The sequence below is a fragment of the Mytilus trossulus genome, chromosome 9 (genome assembly GCF_036588685.1).
Source record: "Mytilus trossulus isolate FHL-02 chromosome 9, PNRI_Mtr1.1.1.hap1, whole genome shotgun sequence".
Taxonomy (NCBI): Eukaryota; Metazoa; Mollusca; class Bivalvia; order Mytilida; family Mytilidae; genus Mytilus; species Mytilus trossulus.
The window spans coordinates 73,300,375-73,320,416 of record NC_086381.1 but is presented as its reverse complement, the minus strand read 5'-3'; the positions used below and the strand labels follow the sequence as shown (position 1 = coordinate 73,320,416).

Here is a 20,042-nt window from a genome sequence, read left to right as displayed (position 1 = left end):
CTCTTTAGTGGAGAGGTAGATTTGTTCATTTGTCAACAAGGTGCCCGTTTTCATAGTTTAAGTCTTTTAGATTGCTTTAGACATTAATTTGGATAGATTATTGAAATGTCTTCATTCTTTATCCTTTCGTTGTTAACAGAATTTTGAAGAAAAGCGCACTGACATATCACTTTTAAGTACTTTGAAAAGAGAATGATCAGCAGAGGCAAAGCAGACGATGCGCGCGACTGTCACCAGACGACACTTTTTGAGACTCGACAATGAATTTGGATTCCATCAGAAGTAAGACGTGTAAGACTGTTGACAGCAATTTTCTTGTGATTTCTTTAATTTGTTCATTTCTTTATTGCTTGTTGATTAGAACTTTATGTTACATTCATCAATATTATTTATTCGGGATCGGTTTGGGGACGGAACGACCGGATACCTTGGGGAAAACATTTTGACAATTTTTGTGTAGCAACTTTCCTCATTGAAATGAGGCAGGCGCTAACTGATTTAAGCCATTGAAGGTTGGACATGTTGATTTTGCATGTGTTATCCTCAACACAAAGACACCATCATATCTTCAAATTTGTTGGAAAGCATATGATAGTCCTATAACATATGACCTCGGGGGCATTATTTCCTATTTCTATTTGCTGTTCTGATAAAAAAAATTTACTATCAATGTGCCTTCAAAAAAAAAAATGAAAATATCAGTATAAAAACGTTAAAAATTGAATAAGGATGCGAAGTCATATGTTATAGGACTAAGCATATGATAAAGCTCTCTTTAACTGTACACAGCTTTTAACTCAGACACAAAGTAGTCTGAGATTACTCTGACCTCCGACGGCTGTTTTGCCAGACAAGCTGGGGCCGTCACACGGCCTGTCTGGCAAAACATCCATTGGACCTCAGAGTAAGCTGGGACGTCACTAACACAAAGTTGCAGGGAATTTCATGATCCTTTATTACTTTTTATGAAAAACTGTAAATTTGGTTAAATTTATGCAATTTGTTTTAAGAAATAGCAAGGCCTTTTGGCTAAGCACAGTGATAATTTCTGTGGAAACAAAGAAAACTGGCATTTTCATGAATATTTGATTTCCAGGTTTTTCAAAAGTCTGCAGGCATTGATGCTTTTTAATTTGCTGAAAATTTGAATTCATGTTTGACAAAATCTGTATAATAATAGCGAAATCCATAGTATTCAAATTTGTACTGAAAGTCTAAAACCAAGCTTAACATTTATCGTCTCGTATTGTGTTTTCGACCATCTTACGTTTTCGACCTTATTTTATTTTTACTTCCGGTATGCTGCATGCCAGCATGACGTCATATTCTGCTGCTATACTTAGAAACAATACACCTTATCGCTATTAGCCTACTCGGTCAGTCGACCCGGCCACTTGACCTTTTGACGCATACAACAATCACTTTTCCATTGTGCCGTCAGATATTTTGTTTTATGAGGTCAAAATTTTACGGGAACCTGTGTGATATCCAGTAATAGCGGAAAAATAGCGATAAGGTGTATAGCAAATGATACCATGTGTGGTGATAATAAAGTTATTATAATTAAGTATTTACGATTTTTTATTTTGGTAACACATTTTTGTACCCTTTCACTAATACTAGAGTTTTACATTCCAAAATTTTCTAAACTAATGCAGAGGTCTTTTTGCAGGCAAAGTTAACTTCAACTTCAAGGTCATTAAGGGGGCTCGGGGTCTAAATCAACTTTTTTGTCTAATATAAAATTTTGCTATTTTTTTCTATGATTAAACTTTATCTTATACCTAATATAAATATAAAATAAAGAAGCATCCATTTTAAATTTGTTAATGTCCATTTTTTTCTGTTGAACTAATAGGAGAAATATTGGTAATATCGAAATAAAAAAAGAACTAAATAATTATTCCAGAAATCGCTTAAATTAACAATTATTTAGCTAATGTACAGCTTGTTTGAAAACAATAATAAACAATATAGGTCACCAATGAGTGAAAAGAGATATCTCTTCCCAAAATATGCTAACAATGTTGCACATAAGATGCTCACGTTAGAAACTAACATGATTGCACATGAGGTTTTAACATGCAAATGAGGTGAGCATTTTGTGAGCAAAAAAGTTGCACACGTGACGTGAAACTACACCTGATTTGCATGTTAAAAACCTCACATGCAAATGCTTACATGAGCTTTTGTTTCACATGTGCATTTTTATCAGATTGCTCATATGAGCAGCTGCTAACAAGTTGCACACGTGAAAATTAGTTCCAGATGATGATGATTAAATTGAATCTTATAATAGATTAAAAGGATATCTTTTTAAATTTAAATGAAGATCTTAAATAATTGAAAATAAAATGAAATAGAAATGATAACTTACAAATGATTAACCACAGTCACACTGGTTTTTATCAGATTCCAACAATTCCATAAGTTTAAATAGCACAAAATTTGGCTTAAATTGTTTCATCTCCATCTCCCTCCAAAATGATGCTTTGAGTTTGAATTTACAGGAAGTACATGACTGGGCATGTCATTTTGAAAAAGCTCATATGAACAATTATCTATGTAAGTTTTAAATGGTTAGAAGAATGGACAAAATTTTCAAAGTACAAAACTAACATAGATGATAAAAGCTCACCTGAGGTTTGAATTGCACATATGAGAATTATTTTAGATTTTTTTGTGCACATATAAACTACCAATTTTAAACTGCACAATTTTTGTGAGCAATCTGATTTGCATACAATTCTTAAGTGCATCTCATGTGCTTCACATGTGAAACTCATGTGCTACTGTTAGCAACTTCTGTACGGGATTTCAATTTAAACATAAAAAAATAACATTTTTGCACCAAAGGGAGATAATTTAGAGCTTTTTCAATGATATAAACATTTTTAAAGTTATCTGTGGCCAAACCAAATCGTTTTGTCTGGGTGATTTTTGTACCATATTATAAAGTAATAACAAATAGTGTCATAAATGAAATTTGTAATGAAAAAACAAATGTTTAATTTTTGCTGAATTTTTTTATACCCGTGAGCCTCCTTAAGGCCAGATTTTTTTTATTATCTGTTTAACGAGATCCGCCGACTCTACATTTCCTATTTCAGAATAAAAATAAAAGTAGTGATTCCTACTTTTATTTTTATTTTTTCCACCGACTGTTACGAAATCCTCAAAACAAAACAAAAAGGTTTGAGTACGGGTCTGCAATTTTTAATTTATCTCTTGTCCCAAGGTCAAACAAAACGGCGACTTTCTGGAAGGGACCGTTTTTTTTACATTAAACTTGAAGTGTGATCACTAGAGAGAAGTTCGTGTTCACTCAAATTTGTTAAATGATAGAGATGAGACAATTGGGGACATGTTGTCCAATGAGTTACCGGAAGATGTTGGCATCAGCCGCATTATAACCAACGAGGCAAATGTTGAACCTGACATGCATGTCGGTCAACGTTATGGAAGAGTTTGGGTTTATATTTTTCCTTTGAAGTAGTATCGTAGTATGCATATTAAAATAGTATCAAGGATATCAATTAAAATCAATAATGCTTTTTGAATTTTGTGTATGGATGGGACAAAATCATTTGAAAAAACACTTTTTTGATTCACGTTCACCCCCTTTTACTTTCACACCCTACATTACACGTTTGCACCCTACTGTACAGGGATAAAACTTGGGAAACTCAAGCTGGTAGCCCAGACCAAATTATTCCTTAATGATGTCTGTATTTTGAACTAAATTTTATCAAAATTTTAGTAGCCCAGCTCAAAATCTAGAGGCCATGGGCGACTGGGCCCCTGCTAGGTATTATCCCTGCTACATGTTGGCACACAATTTTTTTATTGGTTTTGTGTTTGATAATTTGTGAATAAAGTCAGATTGCCCAGTATTTTATTTCTGTGTTGAATAAATCACAAGGTCAAAAGTAAATAAACAGGTTTAATATAGAATATTAAACGCCTTTTTAAAGGATTTTATTGGTGTATAAACTGGACCAATTTACTCACTATGAAATGTTTGTGAGTGACTTGGTCCAGTTTATACACAAATAAATTCCTTTTAAAAGCCGTTTAATAATTATAATTCTTTAAAGTTGTGGATAAGTGAAAATAAGTATTTTTAACGTCGAGTCGGTCTTTGTTATTTTAGTATCCCAATATCCAGGATATTAAATTCTATGCGCATAGATGCTGGGAACTTTCCTTCTAGACTAAATATTATCATATTGAAGAGGCTCAGGATACCTGATGAGGAAAAGTCATGGTAGTTATACTTTAACCGAAACACCCCAAAAAAATCCAAAATTTATCTACATGTATATAGAAGAAAAAGTCAAATTGAAAAAAACAGAATAAGAATAGAAAGAAAATACAAAGAGAATGTATTAGTATATATAGGATTGGTTCTGGACTCGTCATTTTTCATTCTAGTTGTCTAAAGCAATTATTGTTATTGTGTGGCTTTCAACATAGAACTTTGGCTCTCACCATATTAAAAGTAGGCTATAAAAAGCCTGATTAATATATATAAAACAAATATCATATACAGTAAAAACATTTATTAAACATACACTAAGAGGTTCCTGACTGGGTGACAGGTATATACATATATATAGTGTATACGCAGCCAAGTTGATAATATTTGCCTGGTGCCATGGATCTATATTAGAGTAAATGCATAATAAAACATAGTTTTTTATATTCAAATTAATAGAAGGGTTAATATACTGGTCTGTTTCATTCCATTGTACTTGTATTTTGATAAATTCTTTAAAAAAAAAAAGGTCACTTAGATTGGTTTTATTTTTATTTTTAGTGTCGACTGGACCAATTTTGCACTTTTTTTTTTTTTTTTTATTTAGTCCCCTCCACCCTATTTTTTTACAATTTTTCTCGTTAAACAGATAATAAAAAAGTCTGGCTTAAGTCAAATGACTGTCAGATGGTTAGTTGTAGTATTTAAAGTTAATTTCAAAATGGAAATATGCTTGCTCTTTGCAGCTTTGTACCGAAAAAATAAAATATCAGTTAATTTTTATAATACAGAAAAAAACAGTCTGTCAGTGGAAATTAAAGACTACAGACAATACTCACCAACCTCACTTCACAATGCATTAATCAAAGTATTTAACAAAAACATGAATTTATAGAAGACAATTAATGCAAGGCTTCCAAAGGGCCTCATTCTGAAATGTGTACAATTTGTCCAAAAAATACATCAAAATAATATTTTACATCTTATAGTTGTATATTTAACCATTTAATTCATTAAGTCATAAGTTTGATCGCCTCTTAACACTTTGATATAAACTTTGGTATCAAATTTATAACCAATTCTGGCTTTTAGGACATGTAGTTTCCTACTTTTGACCTGTTTGGTAAAAAGGTAACAAATATTCACAACAAACCATGCAAACTATTTGATAGTTTGTAATTTCACAGATTGAAAATTTTCTTACCCATTTGGATACAATTTGCTGGGCACAAGATGAAACCAAATTATACTTGTTTATTTTGGTGCTACATGTATATGCAACATTGTTTGCAATTTTTACTATGCACCTTTTATGAGCATTATACTTTCTGGTCTGTGGGTCCATTTGTCAGTTAAACACAGTTTGTTCTTCTGTCCAATCTATTTGAAACTTACTACACCCTATGATATTATCTTTCTAATTGTAATGCCAAATTAGAGTTTTTAACAATTTCATGGTCCACTGAACATAGAAGATGATAGTGTGAGTGGCCTGCATGATCCATGTACATAAAGGACACTTTCTTGTTTCACATGTTTTTGTGCTACAGCTTGAAGCTCATTATCCACTATATTATTATGTTTCCTGAAAAAAAATAAAAAATAAACATGCAAAGAATGCATGAATTAGCAGATATATTTTAAGGTATAACAGACCACGCAACATGAGTTATGTTATGCCAGACACTACTAGTCAGTCTTCTGCCAAATGTATTCTATAGAGAAGGATATTTTAAACTTCTTTTTTTTCAGACATGGATATAAAAAAGTTCTTACCCTGTAAAAAACTAAGAAGATCAAACAGACTTGAAGGAAAAGATAAAATGTCACCAGAAATTAAAAAAGACACCCTGTTATCTTCACCAGATGTTAAAGTTTGCATGAAGTCTGCAGCACTTGGATACTTTGATTTGCTTCCTTTGGAACTTAAATTTTATATATTGAGATATATGACAGGTATTTATAAATGAATTGATTGTAACTATGAATAATATGTTTATATGAAACATATTTTTTATACTATTTTTTATATCATTCAGAAGGTCAAACAAATGAAAAAAATAGAAAAAAGAAAAGAAAAGGCTGTTTTGTATGTTATTTACATGTATATTATGTGAGATGAAAAAAAATATTTACCTTTTACTTATTTAGGCCAGGATTTTTTAATTTGTTGGTTTACGGATCCGCCGACCCGATTTTGCCGATTTCCAAAATAAAAATAAAATTGAATTTTCAGGCTTTTTTTTATTCTCGCCGACCCTAACAAATGCATTATCCCTGAAAAATAATTAAAATATCCTTTTGCATTAATCACTAACAGAAGTGATGAGACTTTCTGTTGTGAAAAATGAAACTTTCAGTTTACGTTTCTAAAAATAGACAAATCAATTATTAATGACCTTGAAATGTCGTTTGCGCAAATAATTGTGCGGAACGAAACCTGTGTTTAAAACCAATTACACAATATTCCCTTATTTGTCACCAGTCCGTAAGATGCATGTTCTCATATAAATAGACCTGTCTAAATGTAGACAGGTGGAAGTTCAAGACATCAAGTTAAAATACTGAATTTTAACAAATCATTTGATATTTTCTTGTTTTATAGATAATAAAAAAATATCGTCCATTTGGATAAAAAACGGGAATGCATGACAACAGATTATTTAACCTGATATTCTCGTTTTTCCAGTGGACGAGTCTATTACGTTTTTGACACGTGTGTTGGAACTTATTTTCGTACGACGTTTTTACTTTTTTCTTTCTTTATCAGTTTTCGTGCTTTTTGTTTTTCACCAAGTTTTGATTAAAAGCTAAGTCAAATAACTGACGTGAATCTGTTTTTCTTGTTTGTGAAATAACGATTTAATTTCGTCTTTGTCAGTGTACCCCCCTTTTTTTACGGGAAATTATTAGACAATGTCATGCGATGTTTACAGCTGAGCAATAATATTTCATTAAACTAAAATTAAAGAACGATGAAAAAATAGTATGACAAACATATTATTAGAAAGGTGAAATATATTTTTATTTTGCATATCAGTTTTCTGTCTTGAAAATTTTTTTTTTTTCTTTTTTTTTCCGACCGACCGACCCGACTTTTTCATGGAGAAAATCCGTAAACCAACAAATTAAAAAACCGTGGCCTTACTAATTGTTTGTTATTTTCTATTAAGGCCTAAAATAAATTATTGTTTGTTTCCCCAATCACGACCGACCCTGCAAAAACAGTGCTACTCATAAAATTTTATTGTCAAAACAAAGTCAAATATTATTTTATTCCTTTCCAATTTCCTGGCTTGCTGGATTGTACGACATTGTTCAAGCTTTTGGAAAAATAAAATTATTTCCCTACCTACCTACCCACAGATGGCTTGGCAAGGTCGGGATTGGGAAAACAAATATTATATCAATTTACGCCTAAAGTTAATAAATTTTTAGTCAGCTATTAGAATTTCCTTCATAAAGCAAATAATTCTGAGTGGAGGAATTCTTCGGTAATTGTTTCTAACACAATAAAGGGATAAAATATTTCTTCCAACAGGAACAGATAATATGGCATTGGTTATTACAAAGTTTCCAGAGTTACATCTCTTAGGGGGGATAAATATATTATGTTGACATCGCAACACAATAATATAAAATCCAGACCACCGGAATATCCTCAAATTCAATGAAAATGAAAAAGGAGAATGTATTAAAGAGACAACAACCTGACCAAATAGCAGAAAAATGGCCCAAGGTCTCCAATGGCCTCAACACAGCGAGAACATCTCAACCTTAGGCGGGCTTTGTGTGGTCCCCAACCAAAAATGTGCACTTGTTAGTGATATGTTTCAAGTTCAACATGTGTTAATTTATTTTTTATGTCAACTTTGTTACGTTTAACAAGTTACAACTAGAACCATTTGAATATTTTTCACCAATGTTATTTATATTTTGTTTATATTTGCAGTTGAGGATATAAGCCTCTTAGCATTAGGATCTAAAGCGATGAGGAATTTAGTAGAAGGTTTCAGAGTTTTGTCACCAAGTTTGTCCAACAAAGTAATACAACAGCTGCATGCATCTATTCATCCACTGCCAACAGAAAAACTTGGTGATTTTCTCAGGACTTTTAACAGACAGGGTAATTATATAATATGTTTACCATTTTAAGCTCCTTTTTATACTACAAATATACTGCAAAAAAAAATTTGGGATCTATAATGCTATAATGTCATCTTCGTCCGAAGACACAATTGGTATCTGGACAATAACTTTAGTTTCAGTGATTGGATCTCTATGGCTCCAACCGTTTAGGAATAAGGGACAATAAGGGTCCCAAAACAAGCCTTTTTCTACTTTCAGGATAATAAATTGTGTATAAGGATTCCAATTGCTCTGAAATTGTATTACAATGTTGAATACTGTAAGTAAAAGTTTTGGATTCAATTAGCAGGTTATGGTGTTTAAAACAGTTTAGGAATAAAGGGACAAAAAGGGGCAAAAAAAAAATATACGTCTGTTTCCTGTTTCCCGACCGACCCTGACTCAGCCCCCCAGAACCTAGATTTTTTTATTCAAATCCGGGGAAAAATTGTTTCCAGTCTGGAAAAATTTGTTTCCCGTCCGATCCAGATCTGTATCTTACTATGCCCAAACAATAAAATGTCTGCTCCCAGCACAAATGTGCTACAATTAAGATTTAAAAAATGTCGGCACTGGGAGGATTATTTAATTAAAGCTTTTTTAAAGGGATTAAATCATTTTGGGGTACAGGACCCTAACCAAACATGACATTTAACTGACTGCAAATCGGACAGGGAGTGCGAAAAATTAAAAAAAAAAAAATCCCTGATTTATTTACCTTGGCAGCAGGAAACAGACATATATTTATTTTTGGCCTAAGCTTTTAAATTTTTAGTAGTTTCTGGACAATTACTTGTGTGTAAGTGTGTATGAATCTCTTCGACATTGTACCACAAGGCTCAATATCACAAAAGGAAGAATGGGAATGAGTTTGGGGGTAATTGTCCTATTCATGTAGGAATAAGGGTCCAAAAAAAGGCCAAAAACAAGCATTTTTCTAGTTTCCAGACAATAAATTGTGTTTAAGTGTATGGATCTTTCTAAAATTGTACTACAAGATTTGGTACTACAATGGAAAGGCTGGGATTAAGTGTGGGGGTAAATGCTCCAAGAGAGGATTCAAAACATTTAAGGGGGTTCCAATTTCTTATTCAAAATTTTTCGAAATATCAAATTTTTGAAAAGTTCCAAGAAAAAAAATTGCATAGTATTGTGCAATAGATTTGCAAGATCTTGGCATTTGATTTGTGTAATACTAATAAACCTATATTTTGTCAAAATTTTAATCACAATCCAAATGCAGACAGTGTCAAGCCCCAACTGTCTGCAGTCGTATCAGGGAAGCATTTTCTATATAGCTATTTTACAAACATGGATTTAAGAGAATGATCACATTCTTAGGAAAAATCTATCATGGTCAGTACTATAATAACAGAGTTTGTCATATAAATTACTGTCAAATATTTTTATTCTACCCTGATGTATTTAAGACAACATCATTGTGGATGACTGTGCTAAGACAGGTCTCAAACAAGGATATTGTCCACAAAAACCGCATCTCCATGATCTACTGGCACAATTACTGAGTCCAATCAGTCTATACTCATAGTCTTACTTTTAAATTCTTAGTGCTAAGTTGATAAAACTCAAGATTTTATGTGGCTGAAGATTGAACTCACAAACTTCAAAACTTGAGAGAGGTAGTTGGGCATGAATACCGAGGCAGTTTTTTTAAAAATTATTAGAAACCATATACCCTTCAACAAAACTTAAAACATAATCTGATTTTACTATATATTGTAGGACTTCTGGTCAAAAGAACTACTTGTTTATATGCCACAAGAGAGAGACTGAAAATAGTTAATGAATATTTAACAAGGGTAAGAAATATACAGAGTTATCTCCCATATACTTGTTATAAGTATATTAATGGTACATTAAAATAAAAATCTTGTGCACCAACTTGATTCACAATTAATTATATAGTATAGCATATAAAAATAAGGAGATGTGGTATGATAGCCAATGATACAACTATCCACCAAAGTTCAAATGAAGTTAATCTAAAAAGCTTTTTTTTTTTTAGAAAAAACAAATAATAACAACCATCAGTAGACAGCTAAACCTATAAATGTCAAATATTAGGGCATACATGACAAGTACAGGAACAAATCTTCTGCATTCACACAGCAACAAACAATCAATATGAAAATAAGGAGATGTGGCATGATTGCCAGTGAGACAACTATCCACCAAAGTTGTTAAATTTATATATTTACTTAACTAAATGACATGATAAGGAGCCGTCTTAGAAAATGGGAAATATGAAATCTCTGCAGAGTATTTCCTTGTTATATGCAACTTCTTATATTGTTATAATGTCATGTCAGTACACTATTGTTATCTTTATATAATGCAATTTTTTTAATGTTTATAGAATTATTTTTTGTAATATTATTGTTTCAAAATGTAAATTGTTGTAATTGATCATGATCGAGAGGCCTATAACGGAAAGAAAAAAAGTACATTTGTACAATTCTTGCCAGAAACTAATATCATTAATTGTATTAGCTATGTCTCAGGCAAGTTAAATAAGTGTTGATCAATTATGTTTAACAATTTATGTCCCTTAGAAATATAAATTATATCAAATTTGCATTGTAAACCCTTTCATACTGTTGCCAGATTTTTATCAAAGTTAATATCAGTAACAGACAATTCTGAAATTTATTGCTGATTAAATATTTTTAATGAGCATACCTGCCAACTTTCACGATTTAGGCGTGTACTACAAGATTTTTACCCTTTGTCACGATTGCACGATCGTGTTCCTGAAAAACCCTCTAAAACACGATTTGGTGAAAATCTACACGAAAAATATTGTTGTTCCCGATTTTGAACTGTGTCCAATGGAGGAAAATCGTGTTCAGCCAATCAAATTGTGTGTTTCTCATGATCAAATTAATCAGCCAATCAAAAGCGTTTTCTCTCAAGATTATTTTAACATGCTAGATATTGAACTTGTGTTGTATTCCTCTGTTTGTTGGTCAGAATTGTAAAAACGTGAACATGGCAAATGATTTTTCAACTGCAAGGAGGTTCTTACACAGAATAAGAATAAAAGCATGACTGATTGACAAACTTCAATGATGCAGTACTACCATGAATATAATAAATAGAAGTTTATTCACTAATTTGTTGACATCACATATGATGTACACTTGCTGTAACAAATTAAACATAATTTTATTTATGTATTCAATCATTTAAAGTATAAATTTAATGTACTATTAATTATTTTTCACATGAACACCCCCCCCCCCCCCCACCCCCACATCAACTTGAGGAATCCCTTAAATGAGGGACTACCCTTAGTCAAGGGGTCACTCTTGTAAAAAATAAAATAAAAAAATGTAGATTTATTAACTTAAAAATGGGAAATTCTGACATCATTATATTTGGAACAGCTTTTCTTAATGAAGGGTCCAATTATTTTGAATAATAAAGAAGATACAAGGCCAAGAAAATATCAAATTTCTTGGACATGTGTTGACCATATAATACCAGATAGATCATAAGATGTATAGTTCTTTGGGAAAGGGATGTTGTAAGCTCATCTTACAAATATGACACTTTTCCTAGACTACAAAACAGCACGTGCAAAATAGTCGTCGCAAAGAATTGTAACCTTTGAAATTGTTGTCGCGTGCTAAAACCCCCATGGGCATTTTCAAAAGTTGGCAGGTATGAATGAGTTATACCCTTAGAAATATTCAATATATCTGAAATTGCTTTCAGGCTTTCAGCTCCGTTCATTTATTTAAATGCATGTTTGGTAAAAATGAATTCACACATAAATAGTATAAATGCTTGATATTTTGTTTTGCTAACATGTTTAAGTATTTACTTTTCTTCTTTTTCAGATGATGTGTGGAAATGCTTGTAAATGTGAAAAGATGTCCCGCTGTATATCATTGACATGTTTTGGTAAATTCCTACACACTGTTATAGCTGGATGGGATGATTCTGAATGTGTTAGAACATTTGACATCCTTAACAGTCATACTGCTGTCAACAAAAATGTTAAAATGATTGTCAACTCAAAACCAGGTATTTATGATATAATTTTTATCATTGTTATCATGAAAAGTCAAAATCTCATGGTGAGGGCTGTTCCATAAAAACATACATCAGACCCTGGGAAGGCATATTTAATTTGTCTCTATGGGTGGGTAGAAAGTATAATATTCTTGGTCATATAATTTTAAAATGCTTATCTCCAAAATTGCTTCTATTGAGAGTTTACTCTTTTTATAAAGTTCGTTACTTGGGTTATAGTTTTAAATGGAAAAATCTGAAAGGGGTACAGTCAATTTAATTTGAAACATCTTCTTTCTTAAGTTTTACGCTATACTAAAAAAAAGCAGCAATATATAGTTTTTGATCTAACCTTCAGTCATTTTGGCTAACAATTTCTGCAGATCTGATTGTTGTTGTCTGTATCTATTTAAACTGGACTTGTGCATAGCACTCTTATTATAATAAAAAAAAAAAAACAATATTGATAAATTAGTTTTCTAGCAATACTGTTGATATCAATATCCAGTATCAAAATAATTATTCCCAGCCTCAAAGAACAACCAAAGATAAATGGTCTACATTTCATGACCGAAAAATTGAAATTATCATTTTGAGCATCTGTAACTAATTGTATCGAGTAAAAGTAAGAATGACATTGCAATGCAATAACATGCATGTCTAAGATATAACAAATTAAACTAAAAACTAGAATTTAATGATATATATATATATATATATATAAAGAATTTTGACAAGTATGCTGCATTCATTGCTGGTGATGTTTTAATTATGTTTTAATTGTTTGAGAAAAAGTACATTAAAATTAGAATTATTTCTGAATTTAGAATTTCATTAGATTATTTTTTAAATTTTTAACCAAACAATAAAGCCACTTGATCTACATCACCAAGATGATTTTATATGTAGATTGAATTTAAAATGTGTGTGTTTCTTTTCAGGTTTACATAGCAGATGTGAGTATGAAATCAGATGTTACTTCAGGAGAATATTTTTAGACCACTGTCAGTCTATAAATGAAAGAGCTTTCTGGTTGACAAGAATCTTGAAGCCCTGGCCAATGGTTCACCAGTCTAGATTATTGTATATCCTGTATGGCCCAACATTAGAAGGTTAGTCAAAGTTTATATGGCATTACTCTGCATAGACTAAAACTAGTGTTTTGACTCCTAATGGGACTTTATATAAAACCCTTTGGAAAGTATTTTGAACATAAATATTTTATAAATATTCTTCAAAACTGAGCCTGGTATAAAGAATAGAAATCTTTATTCAATGGCTACCAATTTTCATTGATTTTGTGGTTACTGTTAAACCACGAAATTAAATATTCAACGAATGACAAATTTTCTAAAGGCTTGTAAGTTGTATGAAGACTTCATCAAAACCACGAAATTAAATATCCACGAACATGCAAGTTTTCCCTAATCCATGAAAATTGGTAGCCACGAAAATAAATGAATCCACAATAACATAGACTTTCAATTTGAAGTTTTGTTTCCTCCTTTTGGGGATGGATGGTTATAAAAACTTGAGGAATGTCAGTTAGTGATTCTGTTAAACTTTTTGTTTAATTCATATAAATGTTCTTCATCTGTAAGTGTTCTACATCAAAGTTGATTTCATAGGTGGAAATGTTTGCTAATTTTAAAAGTAACAAAAAGTTGATTTATAAAGTAAAATGATAAAAATTATCTGTTGTTAAAGAAAACATACTACAATGCAGTTAAAACTTGTATATAAGACAAACTAATTAAAAGCATGAATCTGTAGTCCTTAAGGTGTAATACCATCATTGATTTTCCCCTATTAGTCTTTGTTAAATTTGCACTTTTCAAAAAAATGTGCAGAATTTATCTTTGTTTCAAATAAAGAAATACTTGGCATGAGTAAAGTTTTATCCTGTCCAGTTCTATAGAAAAAGTTATACATAACATTTCATTGCATATAAGAAAATAACCATCATTGGAAGTTAACCAATCAAATTTCTCCCCTTATTCTATCTGTGTACAAGGTTTAGTCACCATGTAACCTCAAGATTACAAAATTTTCTATAGAAATTAATGGTGTTTTGAAATACCCAAGACATATGTTTATGACACAGAAATAGTTTTACTGCAATAAAATGTAGGATTAATTGCCTACAACGGTCAAATTCAAGGGAATATTTTTTTAGACCTACTTTCGTATGCAACCGGATGTGACGTACCATGATTTGGTGGTATTACACCTAAAGAAGACCTTTTTGTTCAATAATCTGAATGTGACTTTTTCCCTTTGTAATACTGGTTATTTCAAGCATTTCTGTCAAGTTTTGTCATAATCAGTTCAATAGTTTGAGAAAAATCTAGTATAATGAAAGACGACATTTACAGCGATTCGAGCAAAATTTCTTTGACAAATCAAAACCAAGCTGCATCAAGATAGAATAGAGTGTGGACCAATAAATGATCAAATATCTATCTTTTCTGCCTGCAAACAGTTGGAAATGATACACAAGATGATTTTAGGAAGATAAAATACCACTAATAAACCTCTTTGTCTTCTTTATAAAGGTCTCTTTGGGTGAATTTATACCTCTCATTTCCTCAAAATTTCAACTTTTCAGGCCAATAAATAAAAATATTGGGGTAACTTTCACTCATTTATGGTAGAAATGTTATAAGAAACTAGTAATTGAAGCATTTTAGCAGAATGAACAATCCATATAAAAGTGTACTGTCTCCAAGGAGGTTTCAATAAGTCCTTACGTAAAAATTAAATTTACGTCACGTTCCAAAGAGGGACATAGAAGGCTTCTCTTTAAGTGAATAACTTGTCGTTACAACATTAAAAGTAATTTCATCTACTTATAACTTTATATTTATTTAAGTATTACCTAGGAAAATGTTATATCATAGCAAAATATAAGAAATAAGGAGAAAAAGCCCACCCCCATCCAAAAAAATAAATATATGCACTTAGTATGGCTTGTTCTGTCTACTGAATATTCATGGTACAGTCCTATTTCAGGACAATTTTCTCATAAAATGTGTTTTGAAGACTCAATCCACTCAGAATATTTCCTTTTTTGTATTATTTCACTTAAATAGCAAGAAATTTTAACACATGAGATTACTCACAAGGCCATAGGTGCATGTACAGCTTCCCATATTAGGTGTAATACCACCATTAATTTTCCCCTATTAGTCTTTGTTAAATTTGCACTTTTCAAAAAAATGTGCAGAATTTATCTTTGTTTCAAATAAAGAAATACTTGGCATGAGTAAAGTTTTATCCTGTCCAGGCCTCACGGTCATAAAACTTTCGAGCATGATTTTTGTACTCGGACTCGAAAATCAACCAATCAAATTGCTGGATTTCATGTTTCGAGCATGATTTTTGTGCTCCGAGCACTGAGCAAAGTTTTATACCTTCAAGGCCAGTTTATAGAAAAAGTTTCACATAACATTTCATTGCATATAAGAAAATAACCATCATTGGAAGTTAACCAATCAAATTTCTCCCCTTATTTTATCTGTGTACAAGGTTTAGTCACCATGTAACCTCAAGATTACAAAATTTTCTATAGAAATCACAAATAAAAATTAATGGTGTTTTGAAATACCCAAGACATATGTTTATGACACAGAAATAGTTTTACTGCAATAAAATGTAGGATTAATTACCTACAACGGTCAAATTCAAGGGAATATTTTTTTAGACCTACTTTCGTATGCAACCGGATGTGACGTACCATGATTTGGTGGTATTACACCTTAAATGAATTTTAATTGATGATATATTTTAATTTCAGAGGAAATTTTATGGTATGAGTTGTGTGAGAATACACCCATTGATTCAGAACAGTCAGCCAAACATTTTGGAGAGCTAGCTAATGCCTTACAGATCTTACATTGTTACCCAAAAGAATGGTCAGAAGACAATATAATCAGTGTTCTTGATGAACTCACAAGTGAGTCTATGTGTTAAGGTAGCTTCAAAGTTGGTGTGTCTAAATGTATGGAGACAAACTTTCATATTTCAATATAAAAACTGGGGTCTTTGACCTTGTTTTTTAGTTAAAATACATTGAAATCAATTATGTAGAGAAAACTTAATTTCTCGTTTGAGGAAACAATCAGTAAGATTTGATACATTCAATTAGATAATTGCTTTTCAGTAATACATCTGAAATATCAACTGAAAAAGGCCAAAAAATCAAGAAACACAAATTGTCATTAACTCCATATAATTATTACAATAAATTGCAAAAATATGACAAAGGGAGATAATTTATTACTTTTTAATATAATTTATTGTAATTGTAGTAATATTCATTGATTGCAATACTTCATTAATAATGGGGTTATTTTTTTAACAATACTGACTGAAAAACATTTGGCTCATTTAATTATCATAAAATAATGCAAAAATATTTTATTTGATCTGTTAATAAAAATATAAAAACTGCAAGAAATTTGAACCATACAATTTATAGGAATAATTTCAACGGATAGTAACAGTAATAATGAAAACATTCAGAGTATTCCTGTAATGAATATTTTATATGATTTATTCCTAAAATAAAAACAGATATTGTTCTTTTTCAGGTTCACCTGATGAGTGGCTTGCAGAGAATGTTGCACACTTGCTGATATTGTGTGGTGATGTCATAACGTCAAAAATGTTGATTAGTAAAGCAATTAATGGTAGAATAATGGAACTGTCCAGCATAACAACATCTTTCTGTGTGGTAGGTACCTGCTAATGCTGCCGATGTATATTTTGTATACAAAGAAAGGAACATACATTACTGTCTGTCTCTGTCCATAACACATTTCTGTTGCAATTTTTTCAAAGATTACAAGCCATATCATTTGTTATCAAGCTTCATCTGGTAATCCTATTCTTTGTGACAAGTTTTCAGTTCAGAATGCATATTTGTCAAAAAATAACATACCAGTATGGAAGGAAGGCTTTGAATTATTAGTAATGTTCTCATTTTGAAAAATTCTAATGTCATTAAAGGTTTTAAAAAATAAAAAGATATGTAACATTCCATAAGATATAATGATACATTTTATGAAAATTATATATTTTTGAGTCATAGATCTATGTTTTTGCTTTTTATTGCACAAGTATTTTGATGTAGCCCCTACCACAAAACAAAATCAGAAGCTTTATAAGAATACCAAGTTTTCATTTGATGAATTTTGTTTATCTTGTATGTTTGTAATATTTTCTAGGTATGTGTGAAGAACAGTTTTAGTCTTTCATATGTTATGACAATGATTCAAAATATCTTGGATGCCATGGACAATGGCAAGAAGAGGTTACAGTTCTTCAACAGTGTGATGGATATGTTCAGAGAACTCATTTTAGACATGCATGAATTTTCTGATCCAGGTATGGGATTCATATAATAGAATAATTGTGACTTCACTGAAGTGTTGCACTCCAGCTAAGTTTTTGCAGTTCATTTAAAAATCTGACCCAATTGCAATTCTTTTGATAAACCAAACTGTTCAACTCAGCGGATTAAAAACTTTTTTCAAAACCACAGTAAAGTCATTCAACCCTTTTGCTGATGAATCTTGGTTTAATTTGTATTTAAGCCTTAGACAGCTGGAGTCCTTGTTTACATTTTGTATCTTTCCTGCTGTTAAACATTGCCAACAAAAGTTATTGTCCTCCGCTCATGCTTTTGTAGGGGGGCATAGAAATACAGAGCGTCCATCGGTACAGTCTTGTAAGCACTCTCACAGGTACAATTCTTGCAAGTTTTTTTATACACTTATACTAAAGGTTAATATCAGTCATATTTAACAAGTTTTATAATGGTGGCCTATCAACTTTTAAAAAAAATAGTATTCTTAAAAGAGTTACTTCCCTTGCAAACATTAAATATATGGAAAATTGCAATTGTTAGCACTTTGGTGTGTACAATTACTGCTAGAATTTTATAAAACTTCTGTTACAGGTTTCATATCGGCAATGTCTTTGATACTTTTGAAAAAAGTGCTGTTTAATGAGCTATGCCCCTTGAAAATGTTGATTTAATATAATTGAAATCACATTACATTTGCTTTCAAGTCATCATTTCTCTAAGATATTAATAAAAAGTTTTAAAAGAACAAAGATTTTTATAGGTATTGCCCTTGTACCTTGGATAATAAACATGAAAACCAGGGACATTTAAACTCTGTCTCGCCCCAGATGAAAATATAAACATGGAAATTCTATTTGTTGAAAACAGTGCCAAAATCAAAAGAAATTTTCTAATTTTACTGGATTTTGAAATAATGATTTTTTTTTATTAAAGACTTTGGAAGAATTGAAGCCTGGGACTAGTATACTAATTTGCCTTTTTATGCACAGAAACAATTGGAGTGGACATTGTTCTGACAGTGTAATGATGTTTCTTCTTTTTCTTCAGAAGATACACATGGTAATGACATGTACTATATGGTGACGGCCTTGGCAGAATTTACAAAGAAAATAATTCAGCTAGCTTACAAAAATTCCATCACATTGTGATAAAGGAGGTCAAGAAACAAAAATAGTGGGTAAAGAATTGAAACAGTTTCTTTAACAAGCCAAGTTGTAGAAAGATTTCTTTACAGGAATTTAGAAGAGGTTTAGTCATTGAAATCGATCTTGAACTGGAAACCAAGCAGTGTTATTCATTTTGAACTGAAAATGGAAATATATAGAGTGCTAAACATACAACTAAGAGTATTAGTGAATATTATCTACTCTAAAGAGTTTGTGTAAAAAGAGGCATGGGAAATAGAATGGCTTTTCCCTTAATCAAAGACAACTGCCTTTTTTGTTTGCTGGAAAAAAGAATAGACAAAAGTTATTGATGAAATGTAGTGTGATGCTGAATAAGGATTGGAAAGTAAATGGTGAAAGGAATGGTCCTTTATGTTGGATGTGTAAAAATTTAATAGTATTATATGTTTGTTACTTTTGTTTTGGACAGAAGTTAAAGTACGGAATGGAAAAAAAGCTTTTTGAACATCATGTCTTTTTAATTGGGTTTATTTACGGACATTCTAAGTCAAATGAGTGATATCTAGTCTGTATTTTAATTAAGTTGATATTTGTGTTCACACTGTTGATATTTTTATTAAATGTGATAATGTCAAAGATATCTGTGATAAGACTTTGTAAATATAGAATTGTTAATGTTAAAATAGGATTGTTAATGTTAATATATAATTGTTAATGCTAACATACCAGTAGTTGTTATTGTTTTTAATGAGCAGTTATATTATATTTATGTTTATTTCTTTAATGAGCCGTCCCTGATGACTTGAACAGGTACATTTTCCCCTTTTAAACCAGCTCTAACTTCAAAATGTGTTCAACTCTTCTCTTCTTCCTATTTCTAAAGTTAGACTATGATTTGCATTGTTTCACTTGTAAAAGATAGTTTAGGTAGCACTCCACAGTTAGAAAATAAAATTAAAAATGAGCCACAAAATGTTTTATCATCTCCTATTCCTGGATTTCTAATACATTAACCTTACTGTTTGTGTTGTACATGTGCATATGTATGTAATCAGTATCTTCCATAGAATTGATTTTTCAAAGTTAAAAGGGTGAAAAATAATTCCTTTTATGTGTGTCC

The 20,042-nt window shown here is 31.1% G+C and overlaps 1 protein-coding gene across 3 annotated transcripts; it reads left to right on the top strand.

Annotated features, from left to right (window-relative positions):
• The first annotated feature begins 31 nt into the window (after positions 1-31).
• LOC134683386 (F-box only protein 47-like) lies at positions 32-19,770 on the top strand. Of its 3 annotated transcripts, none has more exons than XM_063542667.1 (10): positions 32-282; positions 6,011-6,214; positions 8,211-8,384; positions 10,130-10,206; positions 12,250-12,436; positions 13,366-13,536; positions 16,221-16,379; positions 17,017-17,159; positions 17,653-17,812; positions 18,843-19,770. In XM_063542667.1, the coding sequence occupies exons 1-10, from the start codon at positions 261-263 to the stop codon at positions 18,941-18,943; spliced, it is 1,398 nt and encodes a 465-aa protein (XP_063398737.1). In that variant the 5' UTR covers positions 32-260; the 3' UTR covers positions 18,944-19,770. The 3 variants fall into 3 exon arrangements, with proteins under 3 accessions (XP_063398737.1, XP_063398736.1, XP_063398735.1); XM_063542666.1 differs by having other exon boundaries at positions 208-291; positions 18,846-19,770; XM_063542665.1 differs by having other exon boundaries at positions 209-291.
• Positions 19,771-20,042: the final 272 nt, after the last annotated feature.